Below are 17,784 nucleotides of genomic sequence, written 5' to 3'. Positions count from 1 at the left end.
GCGCAAAATGGCGGCCGGCTGGGCAGCGTCGCCGCGATGACGGTAGCGCGCATGCGCCTGAGCAGCGGCGGTGGCGGCGGCGGCGGTGGCGGTGGCGGGAGGTGGCGGTGAGGCGGTGCAGGGCCGTGGAGGCCGGCGGTGGTCCGGATCGGTCTGTCGTGTCGTGTCTTCCCCCGCGGTGAGAACTGGCGGACCCGTCGGAGGGGCTGCTGTCCTGGAGCCGCTTCTCCGGGCAGCCCGAGGTTACCGGGCCTGGCGCGGCCCGGCCTGGACGCCCCTCGCTCCGGAGCAGGGCCGCGGAGCCGAGCTCCCCGGAGGTGGCACAGGCTTTACGCTGACGTGGTGTCTGTTTTTCTCTGTAGGTGAAAATGGAGCTCAGGCTCGACAATGTCAGCCAAAGCGGTTGTTTGTGGTGATCGAGGAGCCTGTGCCCTCTCAGGAAGCACATTTATCTCCAGGAGCTGTTGAGCAATGTAGGTTTGACAGATTCGGTATCATTTTCTCTGAGGGAATCGTTGAAATTCCCCCTCTTCTTTGTCCTCTCATTACTAATTTATTTCTAGGCCCTTCATCCACACTTTTGTCTTTTGCTCTTCAGTTGCTAATAGGTTTTTGTGTTCTGCAGATTGTCACTTTTTCAGTTTCTTTTTGTGCTGTCACCAGCAGTGGTGTTTCTCAGCCTCATCCGTTTAGACAGTTTTGACGGTGGTGTTTCTAAAGTTCATTTGCAGCAAAATATTTACCCATCTACATCAAACCAGTGCATGATTATGTCAGATTTCACAAGTGTGAATGCCCCTCTGATGTGTCCTCTCTGATGAGGAAAGGCTGAGAGCCCTGGGGCTGTTTAGCCTGGAGAAGACTGAGAGGGGGTCTCATCAATGCTCAGCAAGAGCTAAAGGGCGGGTGGCAAGAGGACGGGGCCAGGCTCTTCTCAGTGGTGCCTGGGGACAGGACAAGGGGCAACGGGCACAAACTGGAACACGGGAAATTCCATCTCGACGTGAGGGAAAACTCCTTTCCTGTGAGGGTGGCAGAGCCCTGGCACAGGCTGCCCAGAGAGGTGTGGAGTCTCTGCTCTGGAGATACTCCAGACCCGCCTGGAGACGCCATCCTGTGCCACCTGCTCTGGGTGACCCTGCTCTGGCAGGGGTTGGACTGGGTGAGCTCCAGAGGCCCCTGCCAGCCCCTACTGTTCTGTCATTCTGTGTCCTTGAGTGATTGGTCTTTTTGACTAGACAGCTGTAGTCAGAAGTAGGGTCTGCCTTAAGTGTGTGTGAAGGGTGAGGAGCATCATGGAGCACACCTGAACACAAGCGACAGGCTGGCTGTGGTATCAGCTCTGATCCTTAGGAACCTATTGAGCAGATGTCCAGTGCAATATGCCTCTTAAGCTCAGTTCACTGGTTAGTAATTCATCTTTTTAAAGAAACTGTATGCAGGATGTCTTTCTAGGAATCTTGACTATCGTGACTGTCAGATAACACCTCTCCTGCTATTGAAATTTATCTTAAACTTTAACCAAAATTTCACTCTGGGATAGCTACTCTGTATTGCTTAACTGTTTGGAATAATGACTTAATCTTGCATTGGAGATAAGTGTAAATAACTAATTTTAACCACATTATTTGTTTCAGCAGTTTTTAGAGCTGTTTGCATTTTGGCATATTGCTCTATATTTCTGTGTTTAAAATGCTCTCTTGCAGTTACAGTAGGATATGAACAATGTTTTGAGTTCAGTATGTCTTTTCATAAGCACTAATTATATGTCCTTTTTACTTAGTAGCCACAATGTCAAATAAGGAGGTGAAGGCAGCATTGAAGAGTGCTCGAGATGCAATACGGAATAAAGAATATAAGGAAGCCTTAAAACATTGCAAGGTAATTAATTTTTTACTTGGAGGGTAATATTTTTTGCATGTTTTGTTTCCTGTTCCCATAAACCCTACAGCTGTATAGTAATGCAGAGTGTGGAGTACCTTATTAGCTGAGATTAATAAGTTGAGATTGATTTTCAGATTTAACTTCCTTTTCAGATTTAACTTCATGTTAGTTGCTCACAGGTAAATGTTTATTCCCCTTCCCTTTTGCATTTGCTTATATGTGGTGATAAGAATATTAAGTCTAGAATGATAGTAATAAGATGGATTTCTAATCCAGACCTTGACAGGAGTGTTTTAATTGCTGAGCTATAGGTATGGTTACTGGCAGAGCAGATCAGATATGAAGCATTCTCTGGCATGAAAAGGTGAAGTTATTAATCTTATCTTTTTCCTAAAAATGAGTTAACTTCTGATACAGAAGTTAACATAGAGAATAATTCACCAAACTGTAGTGATAAAACTCAATACATGTATCTTTAAGATGCATTTCATTCATCAGTTTCACGTAAAATTGTGTCTTTCTAGGCAGTTTTGAAGCAAGAAAAAAATAACTACAATGCTTGGGTATTCATTGGCCTGGCAGCTGCTGAGTTGGAGCAGCCTGATCAGGCCAAAGGTGCATATAAGAAGGCTATTGAACTTGAACCAAACCAGTTACTGGCATGGCAGGTACGTGAATGTCCAGATTCACTTTTTCTTTCTCTGAAAAGTGTCTCTACGGAGTTAAATATGGGAATAAAGCAGAGCTGAGGCTTGCGTCATGGTTTTTTTTTTAGGCTCTTAGTACTACTGAAGCTTTGGAGTAGCTGAGGTTTGTATCATTTGTGTGTCTAAAGTAAAGCCATGTGTGACTGCATATGTATAGCAGGCTGAACTTCAGTTTCAGTATACCTAAGTTTGTATTTCTTGTGTAGACTAGATAGCAATGAAACGTGCAAGGGAGAACATGAATTGAAACAGGTGCAGTAAATTTGTCTATGCATAGGAATTTCCATGCTTGTGGCTCAAGAAGTATTTGACAATGCTTTTCTCATGGGAAAGAAAATGTTTTATCTAGTAAGTTATTTTTCCAGCTTCTGACATCAAGTGGATTGTTACTGTATTTTGTTGTTGTTACTTGAAAAGAACAGTATACATTTAAAATAGCTGGGTGCTGTATGCATGACAACCTATAACAGTACATAGTTACAACATACTGTTGTGTTATTTGGAGACATGTAGAGCATAAGGTTGCATATTAGGTCTGTCTCTCAGATACCCACAATCAATATTTTTCTGAGGTGGTAAGGTTTTGGTGTTTTCAATATAAATAGCTTTTTAAAGTATAAATGTTGGTGCCTGATTTCAAGGGATGTTGAAATTACCTTAGTTATTTCGCAATGAGATTCTGGCTTTCTGTTACTATAAAAGACAGTGTGATACTTCGACGTAGATCTTTTATCGTATGACTTACTGTGCATTGCATATTGTCTGTTATTCAGACAAGATTACGTAATGTTTGAATTTTACGTAAAATAAGGTTTCAAATAGTTGTTAATATGAGTTAAGAAAGTGAGGAAAGCATTTCATTTTAAATAAGTAGATTCAGAAGGCTGTACGGAAGCATCAATGTAGATTCTGCTCAGAGATTTCTATATTAATACTTGATCCCAGTTATTCCATTGAAGGCAATGGAATAATTTTTATCGGCAGAACTTGCAATGTTCTCGTACCACGTAACTGTTGACATCGAATCTTACTTATTTTTTATATTTTTTTTAAAGGGATTAGCAAATTTATATGAGAAACCTAACCAAACAGATGTCAGAGGAGACTTAGCAGATGTTTACCAAAAGCTCTTGCAACTCTATGAAAGGTAAAGAATATTGCGTACTGTAATTCAGTCTAACATTTCTAGTTCAGTGAATGTCATTGCTGATATGCAGGATAATCTGCAAATTTGGTTCTTTTAGGCCGTGTCACATCGTGGGTAAGCACTTGTTACTAAGATTTTCTGTACCTGTATAAGGTTTCTTGATCTGTCCCTTTTGATAGGCAAAAACTCTTGGAATAATTGTACTCGAGGTTAATATTTTAGAGGATTCTAATGTTATTCTATGTTCTCTGTCTAAACTCACTGCCTTGAAGTGTTTAACTCTGGTAGTTCACTGTCTGCATAATAAGTAGGCTTGTTTTTCTCTGCTTTAAGATCACAGAACATATGTTACCCGATTCATATAGGTACAGTTCTAAAACAAATCTAACTGTCAGCTGTCACTGTAGCTGACTGGAGTGTTTGATTTGTTTCCTTAATGTGACAATTGTTCAAAAAGAAAAGTACAATCCCTTAAAGTAATTTTTTTTTTTTTACTCAGTTACAGCAGCAATTAATAAAACCTTTAGGGCAATCTTTAGTGTTTATTCTAAATATTTATTTGGCAACTGAATCTAATCAAAATTATTTGTCAGAATTTGAAAAACATTATACTATTTTATGGAAAACTTAACTTGTTTGTGTGGGATTTTCTTCCCCTTTTCTAGTGGTGACAAGCAGAAATGGTATGATGTATGTAACAAGCTTGTGGAACTATATCATCAGGAAAAGAAATATTTAGAGGTAGGTTGAGTACTTTACTTTCTCTCTTCTAACAAGAAGTTTCCATTTGATCAGAACTAACTACTCTTTATCAAGGAATCCCCTATTTTTTGGGCCACAGACCACTTAGGGTGTCCTTCTGGACCACTGCCAGGAAGAACTGATTTTAACTATGTTCCTTTCATTTCCACTGCGTGACGGACTTGGATTCAATCCATTAAACTGACAAAACTTGGCAAAGGGTGTTACTATACAGGCTGAAAGGATGGAACATCTTTCTTCTGTCTTATTTCTAAAAGTCAAGCATGATCCCAAATGCACATTTATGTGCAGTATGTGCAAGTTAGGTGTCCTTTGCCTAGCTTGGCTGGTTCTGTGTGTCTGATTAGTCCTTCGCTGTTGTGGTGAACCCTTCCTACACTGTCCCTGATGCTTCATGCCAGAGATTAAGGTGGAATTTGTAAACGACCCGTGTGCACCAGTACAGGCAGGACACAGGAACAACCACAAAACCACAGATGAAAGGCGAATAACAAGTTTAATCTTAGTACCTCACAGAATGGGGAATCTCTGAAGCAACACCTAGGCAGAGGCATGCAAGCAGGGTACGCAGGTACCACGGAGCAAGAGAGCGTCCTTATTAGCAAGAAAGTCATTATTAGCGGGGGAGTGAGAGCTGAGACTTGCTGTTCTTGTCTGTATTTCAAGGATTCTAACAGGCATCGTTTTTCAGTGTGCTTTGATCTTCTTCAGCAGCAGGGCAGGGATCTTGGACGCATTGGATAAGGTGCTCCTGAATCCATCACAGACCTACTTTACCTAAGTGCAGATGTTATACTTGCAAGCACATAAAACTAAACAACAATTAGTGTGATATATGCGTTTTTCAGTACCCCACGTGCGAGTCACTTGGGCGTTTACACTCCTCCTTGCCAGTCTTCCATTACTTTCCCACACAACCTGAACTCGATTAATCGCCTGTGCCTTATGTACTGCATTCCATGCACAACGATACAGACCGTCAGAACTGCTCCAGGGCAGCCCAGGCTTCAGCTCACCTAGCACTCCCGAAGTCTGTGTCAGCAGGATCGTTGCAAAATAATCGTGGCTCTTTTCAGTTTACCACGAGGTGGAGCTGTTAAATGTCTGAATCGTTAACAGTACCTTTGCCTATTGTCTGTAGTAATGTTACAGGATACCTATTTTTTTGCAGTTATGCTATTCATTCTTCCTTTACTCTTCAAACAGGTTGCTTTCTCACAAGGTAGTGCATGGTCTTACTCCATGTCATCTTCTCCCTTTTCCTTCATCAATGGAAAATGAAATTTTTTTCGTATCTCGTAGCATCAGGCTCAAGGCTATTAATTAGCTCCAAAGCCTCTTTCTATACCAGTTTCTGAAGTGAAATTCAATGCTAATGGTTTAGCATATGAAGGCAGACGTGCTCTGTGTGGACCAGGAGACCACAAGTTAGGCTTCAGGGTCCTATTTTCTCTTTTTTGGTTCTGTTGGTTTTTTTCACGCTGAATTTCAACATGTACTGCTGCTGTTCTTCTATTTCTGTTAGTAGTGCTGTAGATCCAACAAGGTTGTCTTTTTTTCCTGGGAGTTTACCAGAGGACTGTTCAGGTCTCTTTTTATTATTGGTTTCCTCCAAGAACCACACTCAGAATTCATATTCTTGATGTTGCCTCCCTTCTTTACTGTACCTTGGAAGGTGCACGGGTCCCTGACAATGCTTTGGGACTTGTTATTGCTTTAATCAGAAAGCAGGTAAATCTGTGTCGTTACTTTAAACGTTACTCTCTTGTCTGCCCTAGTGTGGTAGAGTTGACAGTAATTGGAGAGCTTGTTTTAGAACTCCAGCTCTTTAAAGAGTGACAGCATGATTCATTTGTTTCCTCTTGACAGGTGGCTGAAACATGGCAGAAACTAATACAAATGAAACAGGAGGAAGGTGCAGAAAAGGCAGAGCTTCATCAGCTTTGGAAGAAGATGATCCAGTTACTGAAAGACAGCACACAGAACCAGGATAATAAGGCTGAGCAGTCGGTAATGTTTCTCACTCCTACTCATCTACATAGATGGATGTGCACAATGTAGCAAGACTTCAAATGAAGTCTCGAAAGCCATGCAAATCTTGTGACTATTTGTCTCATTAATGTTCAGTGGTACTAGACTTCTCAAGAAAAGGCTGACAGCTAGCCGTAGAGGATAGTCACCTAGGTTTTGTGGTACCAGGCCCTTTGAATTGGGATTAGGTATGAAGAGGAATCTTATGTTATTACAAACTTTGCCTCCCTTGTACCTATCTTACATTATGAAGCAGTATATTACTGCATCATCTTGTACTAGACAATTAAAGTGCTTTGGATACTATTTGAGTGCTACTTCACGATAAGGAACTTGCTTTGTGACTTTCCCTGTTCACAGTACTAGTGTAAACTTAATGAGAAGGATCCAGATAATACCTGGGTAATTTAGATGGATCCAGATAATAACTCGATAACAGATAATTTAACTATGGAAGGGCTGGAAGGCATGTCCTGTGAGGAGTGGCTAAAGAATTTGGGTTTGTCTCATTTGGAGAAAAGGAGGCAGAGGGGCCACCTCATGGGTCTCTGCAGCTTCCCGAGGAGGGGATGTTGAGACGGACTTGCTGAGCTCTTCGCCCTGTGATCCAGCAACAGGACATGGGAATGGTTCAAAGCTGAGTCAGGGGAGGTTCAGATTGGATATTAGGAATCATTTTTTTACTGAGAGGGCGGTCAGACACTGGGAACAGGCTTCCTAGAGAGGTGGTCAGTGCCCCAAGCCTGTCAGTATTTAAGAGACGTTTGGATAATGCCCTTAACAATGTGCTTTAACTTTTGGTTGGCTCTGAAGTGGCTAAGCAGGTGGACTAGGTGATTGTTGTAGGTCCCTCCAACTGAAAAGTTCTATGAAAATAACATTTTCCTAGAGTCATTATTTATTGCACTCCTAATTGTTTCTTATTTCAGCTTTTGACCGCATTTGAACATGCAGTGAACTCTGCTGACACTGTTCCTGGTGAAGACCACCAAAATCTTTATAAGGACTTTATTCAGTGCTTGTCAAAAGTAAGGCTATGTTAATCTATCTTCATCGGTGAATAGAAGTAATATTTCACATCTGATAATTCACACACGTAACTATTTATTTTTTCGCTTTCAAGTTTCCTCATGAAACGGCCAGGTTGGAAAAGGCCTGTCACAATATGATGGCTTTGTATCCTACTGTGAGTTATCCTTTAGAAGTACTTTGCTTGCACTTTGTTCAGTCAGGTGAGTAGGATGGACTTATATATTTTTGAGGCTTAAATTATTTCTTTTATAATTCATTTTGTGACAATCTTTACCCTTCACAATCCAATATATGTGCACCATTTACTTTTATGTTACATTTCTGCCTGAGAAGTGTTTGGCCCTATGATTTGCTGTTTCCTAGCCCTATAATTTGCTGTTTCTGTAACTTCTGCAAGCCGAACTCTGGCAATGTACAAAGTCGCAAAGAAAGACTTTTCACCTTACAGAACTCAAAAGCAGCTTCTCCAGGTAAAGGGAGGTTAGCTTCTTAAACTTAGAAGAGGGAAGAGAGAATGTTAACCAGTGCTCTAAGGCTGAGGACTGGCTAATCTTAGGTTACTTTTGACACAGAAAGCCTCTCTTGGCAAAAAAACCCATCCAAACAAACATTTGTGAAACTTTCTTTAAAAGAAAGCCTGGTGAATAGGGAATAAACAGATCTGTTTAGATATTTGTTCTAAGAAAAGGAGAATCTCTGAGGTAAAAGAAACACAACATGGTGTGTTCAATAGTGCAGGGAGTCGGAAGTACACAACTGCTGTCTTTGGTAGTTCACTAAACAACATTGCAATAGTATTGGGCACTTTCTTAGCATTTTCAAAGACAGCTACTATATTTTGGGCTTTCATTTTATTGTTTAAAGCATCAGAAGTTGATTTTATTTCTTTTTAAAACACGGAAAGAAAATCAGGAAAAAAACCCTCTGGTTTTTATGAAAGAAAAATAGTTTTCAGCTTAGGTAGAAGAATGCCTTTTCCAGTTTTGAAGGTAGGCTTCATGGAGTAATGCAGCAGCATAAAACAAGAGAATTTTTCACTTCAGTTGGAAAGGTTGAAGACCAATGAGGCCCAGACTCTCATTTCTACATGAGAACACTTTACAGTTCGGAGAAACGTGCAGGAACTAATTTCCAACAGAAAAGGAGCATGTGGTTGGCAGTTCTTATATATTAGTGCTCTGACAAGGTCTCACCATCCCACAGCCATCTTGGGGTGGAGAGGATGGTGCTTAGGTTTTTTAAGCCTGTTTGTTTATATCTGAGTCATTCCAGCCATGTCATAGTCCTTCCTGCCCCAAACTTGTGGGCTTGTAACACAGACGCATTACTAGTCACCTTTACCAAATGCAAATCAAAGGCAACCTTTATGTCAAATGAGTCTGTAATTTTTTAAAGAAAATAGTAGTTCAAAGACTGTTGCTGCAAGTCACAACAGTTGCTTTAAGCAAGGACTGCCAAGTCTGCAATGACAGCTAAACGCAAGCATAAAAATGTAGTGACATTAGTTAAAATTAAGCCAAGTTATTAACTTATGTGGTTTCATAGCAAGACTGTTTCAGCAAGCTCATCACAGCAAATTTGTAGGTGCATGAGGCCTACTCTGGAAGGAAATTATTTTGATTTATTTGAGGCAAATTTTGACACATGGGCATTCAGCTGGGCTTATATGAAAAGCATAGGATGAATTAGTTTTTATTAATAAAGTATACCTGCAGTAATTTAACATGAGTGGTTAGGTTTCATACTGACTGTTTTGTTTGGTGGTACTGGGTATTTAGAGTACTGCTTGGTTTTTGGAGGTGGAAGGTCATAAGTATGTAGTACCTTTGGAGAAAGTTTAGTTAATAAATTCCTTTGAGCTCAAAGGATAAGTGTCATATTTATGTAGATAAGGTATGCTGTTGCCTTTTTTTTTTTTAATCTAAAACTCTATTAAATATTTCTTTTTCTGAAACTAGGTACTCTGTCAGAAGAGGCCCTGGACTGTTTTTCTAGGCTTTTGGAGATGGATGCAAGTAGTGGTCCAGGCATCATCGGTTTTGGTATAAAATGCCTCCAAGAAAAGAAATACGGGGAGGCTGTTAAGAGTCTTACTGAAGGTAAATGTGTAATATGAGGTATAAGTACTCTGTAACTTGAAAACCAGCTAATTTATGCTGGCTATTTTGGTAATCTTACACTTGCATAGTACTTTACCAGTTCCAAGACCATCTAGATACTCAACGCTTCCTCTGATTGGGCGCTGAAATTTTTTTAAGTATATCTTTGAAGTCGGTCATTGCTGTTATAGTCAGCTCTGTAGTATTTTAGTGCAATCAGCTTTAAACATTTTTTTAATCTGACTGTTACTGGGGAAATACTAGATGAAGCAGTAAATACAGCAATGCATGAAGGAATGTGGAATTTATGAAGTAAAATATAGTGCAACTCCTTTAATCTAGTCACTGCATTTCAATACCTCAACAAAGATGACTTCCCGTTAAAGTTACATCATGTTAAGACCTCTTTAACACTTACATTAGGTAAACGCTTGTGTTGGGTATCTAAAGAGAAATATTGGAGGGTTTTTTTTTTTAGAGTAGCAAGATTTGCTGAAGATTTGTCTTACTAATCTGTAATGGCAAAGCTTTTTAAAAATGCTTTATATATACTTGTGTATACTTAAATATACTGTTTATACTCGTGGGAAAATAGGACTCTTCACTGTCACTGTGCTGGCCATGAAAAATTCAAAACTTATTGAGAAAGCTGGGTAAATAAGCATTTGGGATCTGAGCGATTAGGAGTCGGTCAGGCTATGCTGAGATATCCTGCATCCTTTCACCCAGGTTTAGAATAAGATTGTTTCTGAAAGTGGATTTCGTTATATTCTACAATACTCTACAGTAGCTTACACACAGTGAAATAACATGTCTTGCCTAAAATCTGAAATAAACATTTCAGGTGCTTAGGAGGAAAAAGTCTTCCATGGAAAGCAAATTCTTCTGGCTTAAATGCCATTGGATATTTTGACAAAACATACAACCTGTTTTTGACAAAAGATACATCTCCCAGATTTTTTTTTTTATTTATTTATACTTTTATATATAATACTCTGCTCATGAAGGGGAGAAGGCAAAGGACAAGGCTCTTGGTATAATGTGTAAAAGTATAAAGCTTGGAAATAATGTCTGTCCCAGTAAGCCAAGTATTTGCATTTTAGGCATTGAAGCTTCAAGTAGTTATTTAGTAGTAATAAGACTCAAATTCAGTTTTATTACTGAATCTTTAATTAAGGCATACTTATCAGGAATTTTCAGTGAAACGCTCTTGATGTAGTTTTTTTACTGTATGGAAGTTCTATAGGCCTTTTCGGGTTTCTAAGAAAAACTTTATGAAGTGGTGTGCAGGCTGCTGATGTTAATGTCCGATCAAAGTGAAAGACTTTTTTCTTCTTTGAAACAAAAGTGCACAATAAGCCAGTGTTGTATAGTTCCTCACTTTTTCCCTTTTCCTTTTCTGTTTATGTAATGTTTTATGCAAAATTAAGTCTAACAGAAACTTAGGTGCTTCTTTGTCTTTGCCTTACTGCATGGAGGCTTGTACGTCTAAAACAGTTTAAAATAAGACTCAAAGAAGAAATTACTGTGTCTTGTTATCTGATTGATAATATGTTTTAAATAGCATTATGTGGCAATACAGTATCTACCAGTTACAGTGTCTTTACAGCCCTTAGCAACTTTTTTAGTGCCCTTTTTAAACTCTTCTTTTATTAGGTTTGCAGAAGACTAGCGAGTGTCCAGCAGCATGGCATTATTTGGCAGAGGCACAGATGAAAATTCACAAACACAGGGATGCTGTCCTGTCCTGCAATCAAGGTAATTGCCTGCTAATTGAAAGAGCAGCTGTACGGGTACACCACTTTATGTAGTCCAGCCAATGTGGCCTTTGCGTGGTAGGTCTGAGTTAGCAGCAGTCACAGTCCTTTGCCTTGTGCAGTCTCATGGCTTTTGCTGGTGTCCCCTGTCCCCTGCTTCTCTTGGTTTATGACAGTGAAAAGGACCTTGTGCTGCTTAGTCTCAGGAAAAGAGAAAATATTTGTCTAACCAGAAAGTCGTCTAATGGTTAATATTTAGAAGGTTTGTGTGATCTCATGTGCCTCTTCAGCTGGTAGTTGACCAACTTCACCAAACAGCAGGTAATTACCTCAAACTACAAGGGTAGGCCTCACAAATTTTGAGTCTGGTAGACTTCGTGTATACACGTAAAAGATAAGATTTTAATCAAGTTAATGTAAAGTGCAGAAATGTTGTGTAGTACAACTGCATCTCAGAAAGTCTCACTGAGCGTAAAGCTTTGTCTGTGCTAGCTGGGAATGAGGGCAGTTATTATGATCTAGTGATGCATATCTAATGTGAATACAGCCATTATCTGATGGTTATAAATGAAGGGGCAGCCAAAGTGGACTTTTTTTCTGACAGGGACAAACGCAATGAAAAAATTCTCAAGAAAGATTTGAAGAGGTATAATTATGCAAACCTTTGTAAACAGCCATCGGAAATTATTAAAAGCAAGGGGAAGTACTTGACAACGAGGGAGACTCAAAAGGCCCATAAATTTGGCCAGAGGAAATGTGAAACCAGAACAAAGTACGTAAAAAGAAATTTATTGCACAAGGAATGAAAATGAGGTAATTCTTTTCCTGTCTGTGTTCAGCGTGGAAGAGGTCAGGGTGAATTCTACACCATGACCCTCCCTTTCAGGGGTTTCATCAAACAACTTGCCTGTGGTTGTACCATTAGTAGAAGTTGCTGTAAAACAAGACAAGAATAATTATCAGTAAGGAACTGAGATATTTACGTAGGTATTGATTGAGGAACATAAAGATGAAATTGCTGATGTACTAAGGGGATTTTGTAATTGCTTGCTTAAACGGACTTTCTTTGCACCCAAATGCTTGGAGGTAGATAGTGTGACCCTAACTTTTAAAAATAGTTTTAGGAAAGATCAGGGTAACCACCGACAAGCCTAATATGTTTAGTGGTTGAATTAGTTTAAACTGAAAGAACAGAATTAGGGAATTTATGTAGAAAAATGATTGTAGAGGATAGGCAGCATGGCTTTCGTATGTAAAGTAAAGTTGTTTTTGAGACCTCCTTGAGGGAGTTTATGAGCATTTGGATAAGGGAGAAGTGATACAGTCTTCTCTGATTTCCAGGTGGTAATTGATAAGATCTCTTACAAGGCTCTTAAGGAAAGTAAGCAACCTTGAGTTAAGAAGTAGAGTTGTAACATTGCTCTTTTTTGTGCTTTTTGGTTTTGTTGTTTTTGTTGTTTTAAATAAGTTAAAAGCTAAAGCACAGTATAGTAATAACGTCTGTTTTCAGGCTGGAAGGAGGTGTCCCTGACATTTTCATCGATACCTGTGTTGTTTATCCTTTTTTCTAGTCGTTTATGAATGTTGAGTAATAAGGCTATGAAGTTTGCTGCTATTCAAAGCAGACAGCAAAACCCTAAGAGGAGGTTACTGGAGTGGGTAACTAGGTGTTAAAATAATGAATAAAATTCCATAGTCTTAAATGCAAAATCATGCAGTTGTGTCAAGAAATGTTCCCACAAAACTATCCTACAGTCTTGTTGAAGTAGAGAGCAGAAAGGTGCTCCTCCATCATTTGGTATGAAAAAATAGGACTGTTTCTTTCCCCTTCTGTGCTTTACAGGCAAGTCAAATATTAGGAATTACAGGGAAGGGAATGGTTAGTGAAACAGTACCAACATGCAGTTGCTTTATGAACTTCAGCAGCATGGTGAAATCTGTGTGCAGTTTTAGTACCCATCTACCCCTTCTCAAAAATGAAATAATAGAAGAAGTTAATAAACTAGTAATAAGGGTGATCAAATGTATGGAAAATGCAGCATATGAGAACAAGCGAGTAGCCTGTTTTCCAGCCTGGAGAAGAGATGATTTTGAAATCTCTGAAATGACAAGTGTTGTGAAAGATAAAGATCAAGTGTTTTGTTTTCCTATGTGAGGTCTGGTTAGTGCCAAATAAAACTAAAAGCTGTCAGGCTCAGAACAAAGAAAGTAATTTTTTTATTCTCAGTGCAAGGTGTAAGGTAAACTACTGTGCCTTGGTAGATGCTGGTGATGCAGAAAGTTTCCTTGAGTCCAATGACTGTGTGGAAAGTCAGAGAGAATTCTGGGGAAGCATTCTTCATGCTTGGCCTGTCTTATTGGCTTTATCAAGTCAGACAAAAGTTAATCATACATGAAAATAAATACAGTTAATTGAGTTATTCAGAAAGTTCTTGCCGTTGTAGAATGCTGAAGCTCAACAGAGGTGCCCTTATCCTCTGAAGTGAGATGCTGTGTATTGGAGAAGTAATCAATACTGTGTAGAAAGGTACAAAGTTACCTTTGCACAGGCACAGGGTTAAATTCCTGGTTCCAGTAATATTTTTTTCTTTAACAGTGAAGCATAAAACAACTTGTTTATTGAAAGGTCATTGTTTCTTCAGAACATAAATCGGAAAACTGTAGCATTCCATATATAAAGGCCATCAGCTAGGAAGCAATCAGTCTCTCCACATGTCTGAGAGGACCTTTCTGAAATTGATTTAACTTCTAAATTTAAATGGATAGAAATTTTACAGAACAATTACTTCAACATGGGAAAGAGCAGTCAAAAAAATTGTTCTATTAAGTCGTGCTCTATTAGACTGAAAAATTGTAATTAACAAGATTTTAAAAATATTGGGAACAGTGGTGCTCTTTGTAGTTCCTTTTTCTGTTTTGACTTGATGAAACTTTTCTTTGTCAACAGCTTTTAAGGCTCTTGGAACTCCTGAGGGTCCTAGTCTTCGGTGGAAGAACCGTATCCTTCAGTTGAAAGCAGAGGCTTTGATTAAAATAGCTGATGCTGATGCTGCAGAAGAAGCCATTCAATCACTTGAGCAGGTATTTTCATTGACTAAAACCTTTTGGTTTTTTTTTATTTAAAAAAGTGCTGTCATCTTTCTGTACTGAAAACTCAAGCTGTGTATTTCTTCCTTTGCCTCTCTTTTATATTCTGTGTTGTTTAGACAACCTTACCAACTGTGGTGTAATCCAAACACTCCTTCCTTCTCTATATTGGTTTCTTTTTTTTTTTTTTTTTAGCCTTTTCTACAACTCGCTACTCTAATTTTAGAAGCTGTCACTTTTGACTTTGTCTGGTCTTGCTCAGTGCTGGTGGGTTCTTGCTAGTTCTGTGGCTGTTGATCATCCTAATTTGAATTATTGTTATAACCCAACTCCCCATGTCCTTCGTTCACTTGTCGTTAGTCATGAACAAGAGCATATTACTTTAAGATTGAATGGTTAAGCATTAAGCAAAAGTTGCTTCCCTTCTTTTTTTTTCTCACAGTTTCATTCCTTGTTGTTTAGACTTCTGAATCTCTGTCCTTGCTCTCTGCAGTCTTCTATCTGTTCCATTTTGATGGAGTTTTGTTCCATCAAAATTATTCTGTCTAAGGCTTCTCAAGGGTACTCTGTCTGAATGTGTTCTTGCCTTAATCTTCATGCAGTCTGTCTGCTTTTGATACCTTTGATTTCCTAATCTGGGGAGAGAATAACTTGCTCCTCTCTAATACTTGGTTTTCTAGATTGTGGATGCAAGCAGTGACCCAGTGGTTTTAGCTCTCAGAGGTCGGGCTTATCTAAACAAAGGTTTAATGGATCAAGCTTCAAAGGTTAGTGCTGTATTGGCATTCCTGTAAATTAAGTGGAATTCTTGGTTCATGGAGGAAATAACCAGGGAAGAATGACATCCTTTTGCAGATTTCACAAGAGCTTCTGTCGTCCCACTCTGATCTGGCTGAGTCCCATGCTCTGGAGGGTTTCATCCATTATTCCCAAAAGAACTATGAACAGGCAGAAAGAAGGTAGTTTTATTTTTTCTTTCCTTTAACAGGGAAATGTGAGGGGAGAACAGAATATAGTGTTTTGCAGCTTTTTAGAATTTCTCTGATCCAACCTCTGTTCCTTTTATTTAGTTTTCTAAATGCTATTGAAAGAAAGGACGAAACTGCAGAGTATCATCAGTACCTGGGACTCACATACTGGTTCATGAGTGATGAGACAAAAAAAGACAAAGGAAAAGCACTCACTCAGTTCTTGAAGGTAAAGGCTGCTTTAACTATTCCTGTAGAATTAGTGGTTTCCTGTATCAGAAGCCAAACATGGAAAATACACTGACTGGAAGGACAGACTTCTGCTTGTTACCCTATACAAGCCTCCAGAGCCTGTAGACCAAGTTCAGCTGTGCAAAACGGCATTGCAGGGAGCTGTGCAGTTCCTTAGAATCTCCTTGCTTTTGTTTTCCTCTTTTCACCTAATTTTTGAGGCCTTTAATTTAGCCAAACGTAGTGGTGATTTTCTCGATCTTCTCTTCTTGAGGGCTGTAAAGTCGAGGCCTCTAGATTACCAGTGTGGATCTTTGAAGACATTTTGAAAAGGGGAGGGCAAAATTCAAGTTGGGAAAAAAAGTGAGAAAGGAAAAAAGATTAAAATGTTCTTACAGTTTCAGTGTCTGTCCAAGGAAGTAAGTCTGCAAAATGCCACAATTTATATACTTTTCCTGATCTTCGGGGTTTTGGGGGTTGGGCTTTTTCTCTGAACATAGGTAAGAATGTGAATCCAAAAGAATTAGTCTGACATCTTTATTGGGAACATGGAAGTCTACAAAATAAGACTCTAGACATTGTAAGCTCACCATCTAACTTCACATTAGGTGTTGGCAACTCAAATCATCACCTACTGTTTGCACTTCGGTAACAGCAAAGTATACTGGAGAATGTAGTTGAAGTGAACAATACTTTTGGTTCTAAATTGTTTTGTATGAGCTTTTTTTTTTAATTATTATTGTCAAAGCTGTTTTCCGTTGCTTGGGAGCTGTGGGTTTCTTAAGTATAAACAAATTTGGCAAGTGTATCTAAAAAGGAACTTAAACTTTAGAAAAGGCTGAAGCTAATTGTGATGTAATATGGTAAGAGTATGAACATAATGGTTGAAATGGAGTAGAATATGGAAATGATGTGATGTAGTAAGGAATTGTTTTCTCCTAGGACAACAAGCTTGTTAGTATTTCATGTACAAAATGTTTTATGTCATGAGGTTTGTAGCAGATTCTGCAAATATTTAAAGCTCAGGTTATCTCTGAAATCTTAAAATAAGTTTGGCTACTCAGATGTATCACAGAAAGAGCTTAAATAAGTTGATAAGCAGAGATTGAACAAGTAGTTATCACTGGACCTGTCCATCAGGATAATCCTTCAAAATGCCATTTTATATTGTGTTCGTATTTCCTTATAGGCTGCAAAATTGGACACCTACTTGGGACGTGTCTTTTGTTATTTAGGTAACTACTACAGAGACATTGCTGGAGACAAAAGTAGAGCTCGTGGTTGCTATAAAAAGGCTTTTGAACTGGATGGAACCGATGAAGAATCTGGAACAGCAGCTGTAGACTTAAGTGTGGAACTTGGAGACATGGTATTGTACACTCAGGGCTTTGGATTACTGCTGTTTTTCTGTTAATCCTGCTCTTTGAGGAATCACTTCAGGTTTCCTCTGTGATTGAGACTAAGATATGAAGACAGATGTTCTGTCATTGCTTAGCAGCTTTCATAGTTGGACCTGCTTCAGCTTCATGCTTCAGTTCCAAATTAAATCTGTCTGGAGAGAAGGGGAAGGGAACCAAGCATAACGCTGTAGTCATCACATATGTGATTTAGGTGAAGGATTTTTTCAGTAGGGAACGTGAAGGGGAAGTTAGTTTTGTCTTCATATTTAACTTCTGCCACTTATTTGCTCCATCCTCCACCTTGCTGCTTTTACGAAAAGCATACAAAGGCATCCAAACATTTAAAAAATATTTCATATATAGTTGTATAAAAAGGTCTTAGCCTATGATATTACAGAGCAAGAAAGCAACCCATACTTCGACAGACTCCATTTGAACATCTGGAAAGTCAAAGTATCTGACTTACTGCAAATATTTGTATCATTCTCTAGTTTTTTAAAAAAAAAAGAAAAATTGAAAAAAATACTCTGTACAAAACTGCAGGAAGCTACTGTCTATTTGCAAAGACAGGTACATAAGAAATAATCACTTTTCTAGATGTGATAATTTCCTCCTCTAATCTGCCACTCAGCCTGCCAGCTTTAAAAAGCCCCTGTAACATTTCTTCATTGCAGTAATT

The 17,784-nt window shown here is 39.0% G+C and overlaps 1 protein-coding gene across 1 annotated transcript in view; it reads left to right on the top strand.

Annotated features, from left to right (window-relative positions):
• Positions 1 to 51: 51 nt before the first annotated feature.
• SKIC3 (SKI3 subunit of superkiller complex) overlaps positions 52 to 17,784 on the top strand; it is a 53,846-nt gene continuing 36,113 nt past the window's right edge. Inside the window, exons 1-16 of the mRNA XM_074569229.1 lie at positions 52 to 178; positions 363 to 473; positions 1,784 to 1,881; positions 2,409 to 2,552; positions 3,647 to 3,738; positions 4,404 to 4,479; positions 6,370 to 6,510; positions 7,461 to 7,559; positions 7,655 to 7,763; positions 9,522 to 9,662; positions 11,319 to 11,420; positions 14,367 to 14,500; positions 15,187 to 15,273; positions 15,362 to 15,465; positions 15,577 to 15,703; positions 16,895 to 17,074. Coding sequence (XP_074425330.1) covers positions 1,792 to 1,881; positions 2,409 to 2,552; positions 3,647 to 3,738; positions 4,404 to 4,479; positions 6,370 to 6,510; positions 7,461 to 7,559; positions 7,655 to 7,763; positions 9,522 to 9,662; positions 11,319 to 11,420; positions 14,367 to 14,500; positions 15,187 to 15,273; positions 15,362 to 15,465; positions 15,577 to 15,703; positions 16,895 to 17,074 — 1,626 coding nt within the window. The 5' untranslated portion in view covers positions 52 to 178; positions 363 to 473; positions 1,784 to 1,791. The remainder of the gene's footprint in view (positions 179 to 362; positions 474 to 1,783; positions 1,882 to 2,408; positions 2,553 to 3,646; positions 3,739 to 4,403; positions 4,480 to 6,369; positions 6,511 to 7,460; positions 7,560 to 7,654; positions 7,764 to 9,521; positions 9,663 to 11,318; positions 11,421 to 14,366; positions 14,501 to 15,186; positions 15,274 to 15,361; positions 15,466 to 15,576; positions 15,704 to 16,894; positions 17,075 to 17,784) is intronic.

This window comes from Larus michahellis, chromosome Z, assembly GCF_964199755.1.
Source record: "Larus michahellis chromosome Z, bLarMic1.1, whole genome shotgun sequence".
NCBI classification, from domain to species: domain Eukaryota; kingdom Metazoa; phylum Chordata; class Aves; order Charadriiformes; family Laridae; genus Larus; species Larus michahellis.
The sequence above is the reverse complement of the archived record's forward strand: the minus strand, read 5'-3'. Positions and strand labels throughout refer to the sequence as shown.